Source organism: Ranitomeya variabilis, chromosome 1, assembly GCF_051348905.1.
Source record: "Ranitomeya variabilis isolate aRanVar5 chromosome 1, aRanVar5.hap1, whole genome shotgun sequence".
Lineage (NCBI taxonomy): Eukaryota > Metazoa > Chordata > Amphibia > Anura > Dendrobatidae > Ranitomeya > Ranitomeya variabilis.
The window spans coordinates 594499472-594516291 of record NC_135232.1 but is presented as its reverse complement, the minus strand read 5'-3'; the positions used below and the strand labels follow the sequence as shown (position 1 = coordinate 594516291).

The window sequence follows — 16820 nt, the reverse complement described above, 5'->3', positions numbered from 1 at the left end:
CATATAACTTTTTTTAACTTATTATTAAACCCTTGCAGTACCCTCTAGTTTCCAGCAGGTGTCCTAATTGAACCAAATGTAAAAAACAGAAAATTCACTAACCTTAATCCACGGGTGAACGAGACATTCCACCGCTGTCATCCTGTCCCTATAAAAGAGGGAGGTTATTCTTGATTACATTAACTAAAAGCAGCACCATAATGATGCCTGTGCCTTGAGATTTGCATATACAATAGTATTGTACAGGGGTGGTGCAATGATTAAAACACCATCTCCTTCCAATAAGACACACACACTTTTAAAGTATGGTGTGAGTATCAGAAAATTTTTAAAAAATTACAAGGTTTTGCACAAATACAATGTCCACCAAAAATTGTGACTTTTTTTTACTGCTACAAAAATGGTGAAAATTTGATTTTTCAAGGACCGCCCCCGAGGAGCCACTTTTGAATACAGATAGCAGAGGCCTAGCTCCTTTCCAAATGTGAATCAAACGATCATCCCAGAATCAGGACTGTTGGCAAATATGGTACCAGATGCACCAGCAGCTCCATATTGGCCTACCTGGGCTCTTTTATTAGCAGCTGCTGGATGAATTCTTTGGCCATGTCACTGGTGTCTCTGAAATAGCGGTCATCAAATTCGTAGTTGCCCGACACCACGTTTGTCAGCGTTTCTGAGTCTGTTTCACCTTGAAATGGCGACAAACCGCTGAGCCTATCATAAAGAAAGAACTCGTTAGCGCATTAAAGACCCCTACAGGGCCCTAAAAGGGGTCTGCCCAACATAAGGCTGCGGCAGTAATAATAAGGGGTGGAGAATGATTCTGAAAATGTTACAGCAATATGTGCTTCTATTTTCCCACAATTGAGGCAACAAATATATACTTGTGACAGTGTACTTACAGTATATATGTAATTACTCCAATACTCCTGTAAAACAAAAACATGTAAAAAAAATAGGTTAGAAAACATTCGGAAAAAAAATCTAAAAAAATAATGTAAAATTTAAGTCCTCCCACTGGGTGTATTGGAAATTAAACTACCAGAAGCAATATGTTAAAGGACTTAAGTGTAAAAGTAAGAAAAGTTCTGCTGCCCCCTATGACAACACTTCCTGCTGTGGTCATTACCTATTGAGAAAGTGGCATGCTGTGCCCAATATAAAGGTCAGTGGTCCAAAACTTACCACATATCAGTCGCTGGTCCTAGTGGTTCATAGTTTATGACTTCCGGTGCTGTAAAAGAAAAAAAACACAAAAATTAATTGGAATTATATCCTCCTTGGAATTGTCATCATTTTGTTTCATCGTACTCGTGTATAAACCCCGAAGAACAATGATCGTGCTCAGTAAAAACAAAGTTGAAAACAAGATGCGCCCTGCATGAAATATTAGAAAAAGAAAATGGAAACAGCAGCTCCAATCAGAATTCATTTACAAAGTCCCGCCCCTGAGGAGCATTTGGAATAGCTAAATTGCTAATAAGATTGATTGTGATTGTGTCATGTAGAATACGGTCATATATTAGAATAATTCAACTGAACTCTTCCACTATTAACCGATAGCAGTGCAGGCTTAAGATTAACCCAATATTCCCTTAAATGGGTAATATATATAGAGAGAGAGGGAGAGAGAGAGAGAGAGACAGCTATAAATTACCAATATATTGAGGAGTCCCGCATAGGCTCTTAAAAACTGCTCCTTCTTCAATTTTCTGCGCTAACCCAAAGTCAATTATTTTGATCTTCGGGTGTGGCACTTCTTTCTCTAGCAGCATAATGTTTTCAGGCTGAAAGAGAGATTGAGCCAATTAGAGTAAATGTAAAATAGAGACCCGGACTAAAGGTTTTCAAAATATTTAATCCTGGAGCATGATGAGAGTGAATATTTAAGCTTCTCTAATTGGAAAACTTATGGTGCAAAGATTAGTTCCATCTACCATCATATATACTGTAACTACATCTTATAATAAAAACTAGGTTTAATTTTAATAAAAAATATATATATATATATTGTAATAGTCTGCATGACCACTAAGTGGCACACTTACAATAGAAAATCTATACGAGTTATATTTATGTACGATATATATTTATTATAATTTTATTTACACTGTTCCTTTAAGAGCAAGAGTATTTACTAATCCCAAAATATTGAATTTCTTATTGCCAAAAATAATTCCAAACAGCAAGAAATAAATTATGAAAAATGCACAAAATTAGATCTGACCTCTTCCCATTCGGAGACACTTAAATGAACATATGACATTCTCTGTCATTAAAGGGACAACGTAATTTATATTTTATTTCTTTCATCAAAGCCAAGTTAAAGAGACCTCCATTAATTTGCAACCTATGTATTCTTTAAAGTTGCAGGTTCTTTTAAAGGGAACCTGTCACCACGTTTTTGGAAGATGGGATAAAAATAGCGTTAAATAGTGGCAGAGGTGGGCGTTACATTAGTGTGTGTGTTATGCGTTTATTACCCACCTAAGTTGCCGAAATAACTTTGCAAAGTCTCCGTTTTCGCCTGTCAATCAGGCTGGTCAGGTCGCATGGGCGTTGTCTTCCCCCAGATTTGGCGTAGTTTTCCGTTGGTGGCGTAGTGGTGTGCGCATGCCCAAAGTCCGGAATCCTCTTCCAGGGGATTTAAAATAGCGCGGTGTTCGTTATTGCATTGGTGATCGGTGGGCGCGGCCATCTTCCTTTGGCCGCGCGTGCGCAGAAGCGGCGCTCTGCTGGCCGCGGCTTCAGGAAAATGGCCGCCGCGATATCCATCTGCGCACGCGCGGCATCCCGCGGCCATTTTCCTGAAGCCGCGGCCAGCAGAGCGCCGCTTCTGCGCACGCGCGGCCAAAGGAAGATGGCCGCGCCCACCGATCACCAATGCAATAACGAACACCGCGCTATTTTAAATCCCCTGGAAGAGGATTCCGGACTTTGGGCATGCGCACACCACTACGCCACCAACGGAAAACTACGCCAAATCTGGGTGAAGACACCACGCCCATGTGACCTGACCAGCCTGATTGACAGGCGAAAACGGAGACTTTGCAAAGTTATTTCGGCAACTTAGGTGGGTAATAAACGCATAACACACACACTAATGTAACGCCCACCTCTGCCCCTATTTAACGCTATTTTTATCCCATCTTCCAAAAACGTGGTGACAGGTTCCCTTTAAGGCCTACCAGTTCACTAAGGGACAGGATATTGAGAGTGTGATCATGTGATTGGACACAGCAATTAAAGTCTTATACAGTCAGAGGTAAGTTATGGAGAACTAACCACGCCCATGAGGAGCCTGCTGCTGCCTAGAAACAGGAAGTTGTGACACTTATAAGCTCAACCACCACGCTGTCAGATGGAGCAGCAGACTGGATACTTGGGAAATGTCCTGATCCTTCCATGATAACCTGGTCAACCGATGCCTCAAAATGGGAGGGGCTTAGTAAATCCATACCTCCAAAGTGTCTTGATGGCTTCCGTGGCCATTTGAGAAAAGACTAAAATGGCATAATTTGTTAGCTGTAGGTCACAGTGGTCTTGCATGTTCACCTGTGCTCTATTGACTTTGGGACCCCCGTTCCCAGGATCGTTGGGAGGACAAAAGGTCACACCCACAAGGATCTAATTTTTTCTTACAGCTGCGTATACTACAATGGGATCAGATCCTGTGAGGATATGCATATCAGCAGCACAAATCTCTCTGATAGTTTGCTACAATGTATCAGTACAGTCTTAAGCTCAAGGAGGAATAAGCCCAGAGAGCCCTTTTAAAAAGTTTTGAGAAATAAAATAGCAGAAAAAATAAAAAAAAACAAAAAACAAAATACTAGCGGCAAGTTGCTCAGGAAGTCTCACCTTAAGGTCAAAGTGTGCGATGCTTCTGGAATGCATGTAAGCGACTCCCTTCAGGATCTGCTCCAGGAACACGATGGCGTCCACCTCCGACAGCGCTTCCTTCTCAGCGATGAAATCAAACAGTTCCCCCCCTCTGATCCTAAAAATTGGGGACAGCAGGAAGGGGGTGAGACATTACGCACCATATGTAGGTCCATGAGGAAGGGAGATGACGATTTTCATGGAAATTGCCAGATTTTCATGTTTTTTTTTCATGAAAAGCATAGGGGCCACCCAAAGCGCAGGCAGCTGTGTAAACAAGGAGCCGCCCGCCTGTGTTTAACCCGCTGCCGGACAGTGCAGTGCTCCAGTATAACACCATGTAATCGGCATCAGAATAGACAGCTGGAGCGTAATTACTGTTATTGTACACAAGAAGAGAAGTAGCGGGCACCACAATAAATGAAAAAAAATCAAAAAATCCGGGATCAACCATATGCATATATAAGAACCATGAAACACTAAACAAGAAAAAGGATATGCATACTACTGGGATCAACCAGAAAATAATTTTATTAATGCAAAAAACACACAAAGCAAGGTAGAACATACACTTAAAAACATTTAAAATCCAAAAAACAAACACATGGTCCATACACTATGTGTAAAACCCCCAGCAGGTGGAACCCAAATGCCACCAGCACCCAATAAATTACAATATATCAAACAAATGGCATTTATATATACACATCCAATCAAAGACCACCCATCTGCTATCGGCTATACCCTACCTATATCCTGCAAATGGAACACTCAATAGTGTAAGGAATCGGACACAAATTTCATATCCTAGGCATAGTTACCAAAGTCGTGCCCCACCAAGGCATGTGCCATGAAGTAGTTAATAGGCGTGACCCCCAAACCTGGGAGCAAAACAAATACTAAGGTCCAGGATCCTAACAGTAAAACTCACAAAGATAGGCGCCTATCTTTCATATCTAGGATATGAAATTTGTGTCCGATTCCTTACACTATTGAGTGTTCCATTTGCAGGATATAGGTAGGGTATAGCCGATAGCAGATGGGTGGTCTTTGATTGGATGTGTATATATAAATGCCATTTGTTTGATATATTGTAATTTATTGGGTGCTGGTGGCATTTGGGTTCCACCTGCTGGTGGTTTTACACATAGTGTATGGACCATGTGTTTGTTTTTTGGATTTTAAATGTTTTTAAGTGTATGTTCTACCTTGCTTTGTGTGTTTTTTGCATTAATAAAATTATTTTCTGGTTGATCCCAGTAGTATGCATATCCTTTTTCTTGTTTAGTGTTTCGTAATTACTGTTATTGTGAACAGTTAAGCAAGTTTAAGATGAAATTATCTCTAAAAGGTCTAAAAATAAAGATGACACATTTCATCTGCATTTTAGGCAAAATATATATATATTTTCATGTTTTACATTTTAAAAATTAGAAAAAGGAAAATGGGCATATGCAAAAGTTTGGGCACCCTGCATGGTTAGTATCTAGTAGTAAGCACCCCCTTTTGTAAGTATCACAGCTTTTTGAAGCCCAACAAGAGTCTTTAAATTCTTGTTTGAGGGACTTTCATATTCTTCCTTGGGAAATTCTTCAAGGTCTGTGGGATTCCTGGGTCGTCTTGCTTCCTCTGCTATTTTGAGGTCTAGCCACAGATTTTCAATGATGTTCAGATCAGTGGATTGTGAGGGCCATTGTGTTCTATTTTAACCTCATCGGTCCACAGGACTTGTTTCCAAAATGCATCAGGCTTGTTTAGATGTTCTTTTGCATACTTCTGCCACTGAATTTTATGATGAGGATGCAGGAGAGGTTTTTTTCTGATGACTCTTGCATGAAGGCCAAATTTGTGCAGGTGTGTTTGAACAGTAGAACAATGTACCACAACTTCAGAGTCTGATAAATCTTTCTGAAGGTCCTTTTGCAGTCAAGCGGGGGTTCTGGTTTGCCTCTCTAACAATCCTACGAGCAGCACTTACAGAAATTTTGCTTGGTCTTACACACCTTATCTTGACCTCCACTGTTACTGGTAACTGCCATTTCTTAATTACATTTCGCACTGAGGAAAGGGCAACTTGAAAATGCTTTGCTGCCGTCTTATAGCCTTCTCCAGCTTTGTGGGCCTCCACCATTTTCAGAGTGCTCGTCAGCTGCTTAGAAGAACCCATGGCTGTTGTTTTTTTGGCACAAGGTTAGAGGGGGCTGGGTTATTATAAAGCTGGCAATTTTGCTTCACCTGGCCTTTCTTGCCAATGATGGTGAACAAGCCATAACCCTAACAGGCTAATTAAGGTCTGAAACCTTGATCAAAGTTATCTGAGAACACAAGTATCCATGGGTACCCAAACGTTTGTATCGGCCCATTTTCCTTTTTGCAATTTTTAAAATGTAAAAATGTACAACTTTTTTGAAGGGACTAAAGTACAAAGGAAATGTGTCATCTTTAACTTTAGAATTTTTAGAGATCATTTAACCTTCAACTTGCTTAACTGATCGCCGTAATAGTAATTTTGACCAGGGGTGCCCAAACTTTTACATGTTACTGTAAGTAGAGCTCTACAATCTATGGATCTCTATCAGCTAGTTCTGTCTGGTACGTACAGTTCCAGGATCAGCACCATTTCGGCTTTGCTGGCGAAGACATCATGGAGCCTCATGATACTGGGGTGCTCCAGCTGCTGTAGGATGAACACTTCCCTCTCCACCTGCTCACGGTCCAGCCCCAGACGACTTCCTTTACACTTGCGTGTCTTGATGAACTTCCCGGCATAGAATGTTCCCGTAGTCTTCTCTCTGCATTTCTTTACTTCTCCAAAGTGACCACTGAAAAACCAAGAGGACTGAGCAATGGGGTGTATCTAATCCTATCACATTGTATCCAAGCCAGCATTGTACACAGCATGATGCATACATGACAGAAGGTCAGGGTTGGTTTTATGGGGCAGGTCATTTCCTTCAGTAGGAAGTACCCGGGGACATGTCCTGCGATTGTGTGATTGATGGGGCTCATACAGGACAATAGGAAGAGACAAACATTTCCTGTTTATAGGACATTACTGATATAAGCTCAGCACAGAACACAAAAGAGATCAGTCCTGCTCAGATACAGAAATCCGTCCTGGCTGTCCGGCAGCAGCCTGACCCTATAATCGGACCACAAGTCTCCACAACAAGGCCCTCCCTGTACAGGCAAAATAATTTACTTGGGGTCAGTTTGGTCCATAAGACGATCCATCTAATGGGAAACTAACAGTATCTGTGAGCAGAGGACATTGTATGGCAGTATTATCTGCACATTGTATAGCGGTATTATTGGAGCTCTCTAGTCAGTATAATGGCATCATTTGAGCACTCTGTATTAGGGTTGAGTGACTTTTGCTTTTTTAGGATCGAGTTGGGTTTTGTGAAACCCGACCTTCTCTAAAGTCGGATCGCGTGAAATCGGCCGATTCTACTGTAAACCCAATGCAAGTCTCTCTCTCTCTCCCCCTCCCCCCCCCCCCCCCAGGCCGGAACCTATGTCATCACGCTGCCCACACTCCTTAATTTGCTGAAAAAATGGCAGGGAAGGCGTCATACAAAAGACGACTTTGGCGCCAAGATCGCCGACCACGTGGCCGATCCCACGCTGGGGTCGGGTCGGGTTTCACGAAACCCGACTTTGCCAAAAGTCGGCGACTTTTGAAAATGAACGATCCGTTTCGCTCAACCCTACTCTGTATGGTTGTATTACTTGCATAGTATAAGTTGTATATTGGTATTATTTGGGTGCTGTATGGTGGTATTATTTGAGTTCTGTATGATATAATTATTTTGATAATATATAGTATTTGAGCACTGTAGGTAGCACGGTAGTATTGGACACTGCAGCTGTATTATGTGTTGTATGATAATATTGCTTTGGTACAGATCGGTTGTATTATTTTTAGAATATATTTTGTATGATAGTATTATCTGATCGTATTATAAATATATGTATAATATCTGAGCACAGTATGGTGGTGTTATTTGAGCACTTTTCAGTTTCACTATTTTGGTCATATATGGTATTGAAAACTTTATGTAGTATTATGGAATTATCTGGGCACAACTTTGCATTGTTATTTTGATGATATATAATATTTGAGCATGGTAGGTAGTATTATTTGGGCACTTTGTGGTGGTATTATGTGTACACTATGTTGTAAGATGATATTGTTTTGATAGAGTTTAGCTGCGTTATTTCCATTATATACTTTGTATGATGGTATTATTTTGGCACTCTGGGGCTATAATATTTGAGCGCAGTATGGTTATGTTATTTGAGCGCTCTTCAGTTTCACTATTTTGGTGATATACTGTATGGTATTGAGTTTTCAGCACTTTGTGCAGTATGATCGAATTATTTGAACACTATATTTTCATACATTTGGCGAGAGTGTGTTTTTGTTTAAGTACTTTATGTAGTACAATATATTTTGGCACTCTATGGTTGCAATATTTGACAACTCTGTGTTGTATATCGGTATTATTTGAGCACTGTCTGACTATAATATTTGAGCACTCTATGGTTTCATTATTGGGGTGATATGGTATCATTTAAACACTGCATATAGTACGATAGTAGTATTTGGGCACTGTACAGTTATATTATTTGCACACTGTATATTAAATGGTATTATTTGGACACTGTGGATATATTATTTCCACACTATGATATTTTTACGGTATTATTTGGATACTGTGTGGATGTATTATTTAAGGACTGTTCAGTCTTGTTTGAGGCTATATGGTATTATTTGAAGATTGTACATAGTGTTAAAATAATACCACTGTGCTATGTATTATTTGCACAGTGTTGTATGACGGCATTATTTGGATACTGTGTGATGTTATTATTTGAGAACTGTATGGTGATGGCTTTTAAGTCACATATTGCTTTATTATTTTGGGGGCATATAGTATTATTTAGTAAAGTATGATAATTATTAAATGAGACAAAAAAAAATCATATATGGCCATGTGGTAGATTTTTATCATTTTACTAATCCGTCGTGTTTTTCCACACTGCTTTATAATATATTCTCTTTCATCTCCATAAAATCATCATAACAATTTTATTTTCTCATGAACGATATGGTGTAATAATAAGCACCATGGCTATTAACCAGCCCGTTGCATCCTCTGTCATCACCTGTTTTTTTTTGTATTTTTAGTGTGAGTTTTATGGCTTTCCTCCTCCCCATTAGGCTCGGAGATCAGTTTGGTCCCTGAATAATTGATCAGTTTATACATAATTTAAGGATTCTAGCACGTAACGAATTGTAATAAATCAAAGGCCCCTAAAGGAAGATGTGATACCGACCAAAGTAGTGAGCGGATCCTCTCTTTTAAGGGCGGAAACCAAAATAAGCTCCAGCAGAACCTGCACCCTGATGACAATCGGATGGACGCTCTGTGAGCTCATGTACGTGACAAAGATGCACTGGATAGCGTAATAAATGGGAAGGCCTCCAATTCCAGGGGAATTGGGGTTGCTTTGCATCCAAAAAACAACAGCACCAGGTAGTAAGACAAGAACAGCAACAGTGGGACTGTCAAGCCCTGCCCCCCAACACTGCCCAGGAGCAACCCCCTAAAATACCACACCTACTTTTCAGTGTGGCTTTGTTGAGCCCCACCTCTGCAGGCCAATTATAGAACTGCCTCTGCAAAATTGGGACTGAGAGTTACATGTGTGATGGTGTTTCTCTCTAAGTGAAGCCACACACTCCTGCCTGACTCCTCCCGAATTGGGATTTGGGGAAAAACATAGGGCTGTAATCAGGGTTTCCTAAATTACTTTTTTCCTCAGTATTGCATGGAGTCCTACTCAGATAACCATGACTCTCACTCCATGGTTTACAGCCATGACTTGGCCACTAAGCTGGCTTCACACCTCTTGGCAGTATTATCTACCAAATTACCATGTGATAAATGCTCACTTGTCAAACCGTACATGAGCAGTGTGATCACAATACGTCCATCACGAACTCTCCAGCAGCTGATGGTTTAAGAACAGAACCCTCTCCAGATGGGTATGGCAGCCATGGTGGTATCTCCAAGCGGCCAACCCAACTACCACATGAAAACAGTAACCTAAAGCAACACTGGAACCACTACAAATATAAATGCATATGAGTTGTCATTTAGGTGATGCCTAAACTACTTACCTGCCCAACTTCTCCAGAAGCTCATAGAGGTCCTCCACATTCTCATGCTTAAACGAGGTCATGTTTGGATTAAAAACTTCGTCTTCAAGGTTTACAAGTTCTTCATCATCTCCTGAAAACCTTACTTCTTCCGAGGACTGGGAGAAAGTAAGGAGAGGATTATTTACTAGGTGTTACCTTAGAGAAGAATCAGGATCCTCATATTGTCTTCGTTAAGTCTTTGGCATTGAGACAATTCTAGCGTCAGATGACCAAAACACGTGATCTGTTCAGAGATCCTCGCTCTGTGCATGTCGCTGACAAACTGAGGAATTTTAAACTGATTTTCTGCCAACTACTAAGAACATTACAACACTTATTTTAACTCTTTTTAGATCTAGTTCTTCTCATCATCTGTGAAACATCTTCAAATTTACCACAAGCACCACATTAATCGATGCATTTTACCCTGGTTCCTTTGTTGGTGGTCGGAGGGTAGGTTTTATAGATATTGGGGTTCTGGGTATCAGGCAAATTAGGGAAACTAACACCTCAATAACTGATTCTTTTAGTTATTTTTCCCTGGTGATCCAGAGTAGTTTATGGGTTCAATTTATATTCACTGATCATCTAGATTAGTTTGTATGTTCATTTCATGGTTTAGAGTAGTAGAGGGATTCATTTTCCCTTGGGGTCTAGAATAGCGGAGGGTATTATTTTTTTTTCACTGGTGGTCCCTTGTAGTGGAAAGTTGCATTCTTCTGTATGTTCCCTGGTGCTCTAAAGTAGTGAAATGGTTTAATTTTATGTTCACCAGTTGTCTGAAGAAGTGCAGGGGACTATTTTATATGCCCTTGTGGTCTAGAATAGTGGAGGGCTTTACTTTACATTCCCTGGTCATATACAATGGGTACGGAAAGTATTCAGACCCCTTTTCACTCTTTGTTTCATTGCAGCCATTTGTTAAATTCAAGAAAGTTCATTTTTTTCTCATTAATGTACACTTTGCACCCCATCTTGACTAAAAAAAACAGAAATGTATACATTTTTGCAAATTTATTAAAAAAGAAAAACTGAAATATCACATGGTCATAAGCATTCAGACCCTTTGCTCAGTATTGAGTAGAAGCACCCTTTTGAGCTAGTACAGCCATGAGTCTTCTTGTGAATGATGCAACAAGTTTTCACACCTGGATTTGGGGATCCTCTGCCATTCTTCCTTGCAGATCCTCTCCAGTTCCGTCTGGTTGGATGGTGAACGTTGGTGGACAGCCATTTTCAGGTCTCTCCAGAGATGCTCAACTAGGTTTAGGTCAGGGCTCTGGCTGGGCCAGTCAAGAATGGTCAGAGTTGTTCTGAAGCCACTCCTTTGTTATTTTAGCTGTGTGCTTAGGGTCATTGAATTGTTGGAAGCTGAACCTTCGGCCAAGTCTGAGGTCCAGAGTACTCTGGAAGAGGTTTTCATCCAGGTTATCTGTGTACTTGGCCGCATTCATGTGTGATGTATTGTACACAGTCTATTTAGAGTCTTGTGCTTGGGTGCGAGGAAGACACAGTAGACACAGGTTTAGTTATTACTTGCTTGTATTACTGCATACAAGTATGCCACAGGGAAAAAGGTTTTACACAATTGCAGGTACACAGGCAGGAGACACGGCAGGTCAGAGTAAACGTTAAGTTCAACATTAAGCACAAGCTGGTTCAGAGTCTCTCTGTTACTTCCCTTGCAAATGTAGATTAGCACGTAGCAGAGTTCCAGTGTCCACAAGTGTCCCAGAGATCCACAGTAGGAGATGGAAGGAATACTAAGTCCAAGACTTCCAGCAGTAGGTCACAGACTAACTGCAGACATGATTCAGAAGCACTGATTGAACAGCTGAGGCTGCTTAAAAAGGCAAGAGGCGGAGAACAGGGCAGAAACATAGAAGCTAGAAACTCCATGCAAAGTAGCTGCAGCAGGCCAAAGCAAAATGGCTGACGGAAAAATTAGGTTTCAATAACAGAAAACAACAGCAGATATAGCAAAAGATACTGAGAACCTTACATTATGTTTCCTTTAATGACAACCAGTCATCCTGTCCCTGCAGCTGAAAACACCCCCATAGCATGATGCTGCCACCACGTTTCACTGTTGGGATTGTATTGGGCAGGTGATGAGCAGTGCCTGGTTTCTCCACACATAACGCTTAGAATTATCACCAAAAAGGTCTATCTTCGTCTCATCAGACCAGAGAAACTTATTTCTCACAGTCTGGGAGTCCTTCATGTGTTTTTTTAGCAAACTCTATGAGGGCTTTCATATGTCTTGCACTGAGGAGAGGCTTCTGTTGGGCCACTCTGCCATAATTCCCGACTGGTGGAGGGTTGCAGTGATAGTTGACTTTGTGAAACTTTCTCCCATCTCCCTACTGCATCTCTGGATCTCAGCCACAGTGATCTTCGGCTTCTTCTTTACCTCTCTCACAAAGGCTCTTCTCCCACGATTGCTCAGTTTGGCTGGGCGGCCTGGTCTAGGAAGACTTCTGGTGGTCCCAAACTTCTTCCATTTAAGGATTATGTAGGCCACTGTGCTCTTAGGAACCTTGAGTACTGCAGAAATTATTTTGTAACCTTGGCCTGATCTGTGCCTTTCCACAATTCTGTCTCTGAGCTCCTTGGCCAGTTCCTTTGACCTCATGATTCTCATTTGGTCTGACATGCACTGTGAGCTGTGAGGTCTTATATAGACAGGTGTGTGCCTTTCCAAATCAAGACCTATCAGTTTAATTGTTTAATTACACACAGCTGGCCTCTAATGAAGGAGTAGAACCATCTGAAGGAGGATCACAAGGAAATGGACAGCATGTGACTTAAATATGAATGTCTGAGCAAAGGGTCTGAATAATTATGACCATGTGATATTTCAGTTTTTCTTTTTTAATAAATATGCAAACATTTCTACATTTGTTTTTTTTCAGTCAAGATGGGGTGCAGAGTGTACATTAATGAGAAAAAACTGAACTTTTTTGAATTTACCAAATGGCTGCAATGAAACAAAGACTGAAAAATTTAAAGGGGTCTTGAATACTTTCCATACCCACTGTAGAGTAATTTAGGGGATCATTTTACATTTCCCGTTGGTCTAGAGTAATACAACAGTTCATTTCCTGGTCATCTAGAGTAGTGAAGGGGAATAATATTACATTTCTCGGTGATCTAGAATAGTTGATGGGGTCATTTCATGTTTCCTGGTAGTCTATAAATTTGGAGGGGGTCAATTTACATATCCTGGTGGTCTACAGTAGCAGAATGGTTCATTATAGGGTGGTCTAGAGTAATTAATGGGGTTCACTTTACACTCCTTTATGATCCACAGTAGTGTATGAGATTTTACATTCCCTGGTGGTCTAGAGTAGGGGAGAGGGTTTAATTTTATGTCACTCATGTTCTTGAGTAGGTTCATTCTATTGTATGCTTCCTGGTAGTATTAAAAAATAAAGGGGTTATTTTACAACCACTCATTATCTAGAGAAGACGACGGTTTCATTTTATAGAATAGAAGAGGTTTTTATTTTACATTCCCTGGTGGTCTAGAGTAGTGTTAATGGACTAACAAGGCAAAAGGAGGAGAATTCATCTGTTAGCTTAGTAAAGCCAATGGACACGCTAATTTTGGTCAATTATTAGACGGTGGGAGCATGAACTGTCACTGCCCCCTCTTTTCTGTATGTATATTCAAGATTAATCACAATTAACGCTAATAATTACAAAGAACAGAAGTTTTCCCACACTTGGAACAAGCCGTTAATTATTAAATACATGTTGAGAGCCGGTGACATGGCAGTCGGAGACATATTTAATGAGCACACACAGCGGGATCGGGTTTTTTGTGCCATATGGTGCAGCTGAAATTTTGAGAAATGTTCAAAGCTGCCTACGATTGTAAGAAATAACATGAGTGCTGCAGACAACACAACAGTGCCATGTCCTGGAAGTGGGCGATCTCCATGACATCTAGCTAGAAAGCTAGATGTCATGGCGGAGCTAAAACTACATTTTCAAAAAGGTATCACAATTTCCAAAGAAGAATAACTCTTGCAATGTAAATTAAAATCTACAGCATCCCTCATCCAAATAATGATACCTAATAAATAATTTCCTTCTAATGTCCCGCCCCCGAGGAGCACATCCGAAAGATATTTTTTTATTTCACCTTATATTATAAAGTATTATTTCTGTTTTCTGCCCTATTATCTTTCGGATATCAGCTCTTGCATCTCTTCCATGTGTGCTTCAGAAATCAGTGATACAGATATATATGAAGAATTTGTGCCGCATGCATCTGGCAGATCACAGTGTGCGTTGAATGATCGGATGGCAATCACGCCAATAATGTGGAGAAGCCAAGCGGAACATACACGGTGCAAGACTGAGGCCATGCAGAAAACCCATACATTACATCTTACTTACAATGTACCAGTTTTAGTTTACTCAGGTTTTCTTCACTAGTTACAGTTAAAAGTAAACCCAGTATTTTGCATTGAGGGACCTCGGGTAATAGTTGGAGAGTAAGGGGGGGGGGGGAGTAAGGTTTCATAGGTAAAAGTTTATCCTTCTCAATTTCATAATTTCTGACCTCTAGTCTGTGGTAATATTGTACATACTCATAGAAGCCTACATGAGAAGGAAGAAAGAGGGACAGCAGATGCCTGAACCACTGATGGAGGGGAAGGATTTTAGACCACCACAAACTACCCTTGAGCAGTGAAGTTTAGCTGGAGTCACAGGTCATAGCTGGACGTAAAGGCCCAAACCAAAATCAAGAGAATCCAGTGCTTCCGGCTTAGCCACTGGCCACACAGATTTTGGTCAAGTGTCAGAAATACCTTTCCCAGGATAGGTGAGAATACGAGCCATCATTGGATGGGGGCTTTTGTGTGTGTGCCACGGGGACCCCAATATATATATATATATATATATATATATATATATATATATATATATATATATATATATATATATATATATATATATATTTATATATACACACACACGGATGCTTACATGACACCTGGTAGGTTTACAAACTCGTTTTGAGAGCTTACTAACAAGTGAATTTGTGGTGAACTTGTACTTACTCATAAAGGCCTACAAGGAGTACAAGGAGGAGCTGCAGAAAGGAGGGACAGCAGCTGCCTGAACCACTGATGGAGGGGAAGGATTTTAGACCACCACAAACTACCCTTGAGCAGTGAAGTTTAGCTGGAGTCACAGGTCATAGCTGGACGTAAAGGCCCAAACCAAAATCAAGAGAATCCAGTGCTTCCGGCTTAGAAAAGCCAATGGCCACACAGATTTTGGTCAAGTGTCCGAAATACCTTTCCCAGGATAGGTGAGAATACGAGCCATCATTGGATGGGGGATTTTGTGTGTGTGCCACGGGGACCCCAATATATATATATATATATATATATATATATATATATATATATATATATACACACTCACCGGCCACTTTATTAGGTACACCTGTCCAACTTCTTGTTAACACTTAATTTCTAATCAGCCAATCACATGGCGGCAACTCAGTGCATTTAGGCATGTAGACATGGTCAAGACAATCTCCTGCAGTTCAAACCGAGCATCAGTATGGGGAAGAAAGGTGATTTGAGTGCCTTTGAACGTGGCATGGTTGTTGGTGCCAGAAGGGCTGGTCTGAGTATTTCAGAAACTGCTGATCTACTGGGATTTTCACGCACAACCATCTCTAGGGTTTACAGAGAATGGTCCGAAAAAGAAAAAAAATCCAGTGAGCGGCAGTTCTGTGGGCGGAAATGCCTTGTTGATGCCAGAGGTCAGAGGAGAATGGGCAGACTGGTTCGAGCTGATAGAAAGGCAACAGTGACTCAAATCGCCACCCGTTACAACCAAGGTAGGCCTAAGAGCATCTCTGAACGCACAGTGCGTCGAACTTTGAGGCAGATGGGCTACAGCAGCAGAAGACCACACCGGGTACCACTCCTTTCAGCTAAGAACAGGAAACTGAGGCTACAATTTGTACAAGCTCATCGAAATTGGACAGTAGAAGATTGGAAAAACGTTGCTTGGTCTGATGAGTCTCGATTTCTGCTGCGACATTCGGATGGTAGGGTCAGAATTTGGCGTAAACCACATGAAAGCATGGATCCATCCTGCCTTGTATGGAGCATCTTTGGGATGTGCAGCCGACAAATCTGCGGCAACTGTGTGATGCCATCATGTCAATATGGACCAAAATCTCTGAGGAATGCTTCCAGCACCTTGTTGAATCTATGCCACGAAGAATTGAGGCAGTTCTGAAGGCAACAGGGGGTCCAACCCGTTACTAGCATGGTGTACCTAATAAAGTGGCCGGTGAGTGTATATATATATATATATATATATATATATATATATATATATATATATATATATATATATATATATTTATATTTATATATACACACACACGGATGCTTACATGGCACCTGGTAGGTTTACAAACTCGTTTTGAGAGCTTACTAACAAGTGAATTTGTGGTGAACTTGTACTTACTCATAAAGGCCTACAAGGAGTACAAGGAGGAGCTGCAGAAAGGAGGGACAGCGGCTGCCAGAACCACTGATGGAGGGGAAGGATTTCAGAACACCACAAACTACCCTTTAGCAGTGAAGCTAAGCTGGAGTCACACATCATAGCTGGATGTAAAGATCCAAACCAAAGTGGATCCAGTGCTTCCAACTTAGACAAGCCAATGTCTACACTGATT

The 16820-nt window shown here is 40.8% G+C and overlaps 1 protein-coding gene across 6 annotated transcripts in view; it reads right to left on the bottom strand.

Moving 5' to 3' along the window:
• Positions 1-16820, bottom strand: part of LOC143769773 (death-associated protein kinase 2-like) — a 98454-nt gene that overhangs the window by 4404 nt on the left and 77230 nt on the right. For all 6 annotated transcript variants that reach the window (XM_077258660.1, XM_077258626.1, XM_077258654.1 and 3 more), the window contains 8 exons: positions 10076-10212; positions 6486-6707; positions 3865-4003; positions 1661-1790; positions 1189-1237; positions 906-932; positions 565-717; positions 103-148 (listed from right to left, as the gene is read on the bottom strand). In XM_077258660.1, the coding sequence (XP_077114775.1) occupies positions 103-148; positions 565-717; positions 906-932; positions 1189-1237; positions 1661-1790; positions 3865-4003; positions 6486-6707; positions 10076-10137 (828 nt within the window). In that variant the 5' untranslated portion in view covers positions 10138-10212. The remainder of the gene's footprint in view (positions 1-102; positions 149-564; positions 718-905; positions 933-1188; positions 1238-1660; positions 1791-3864; positions 4004-6485; positions 6708-10075; positions 10213-16820) is intronic.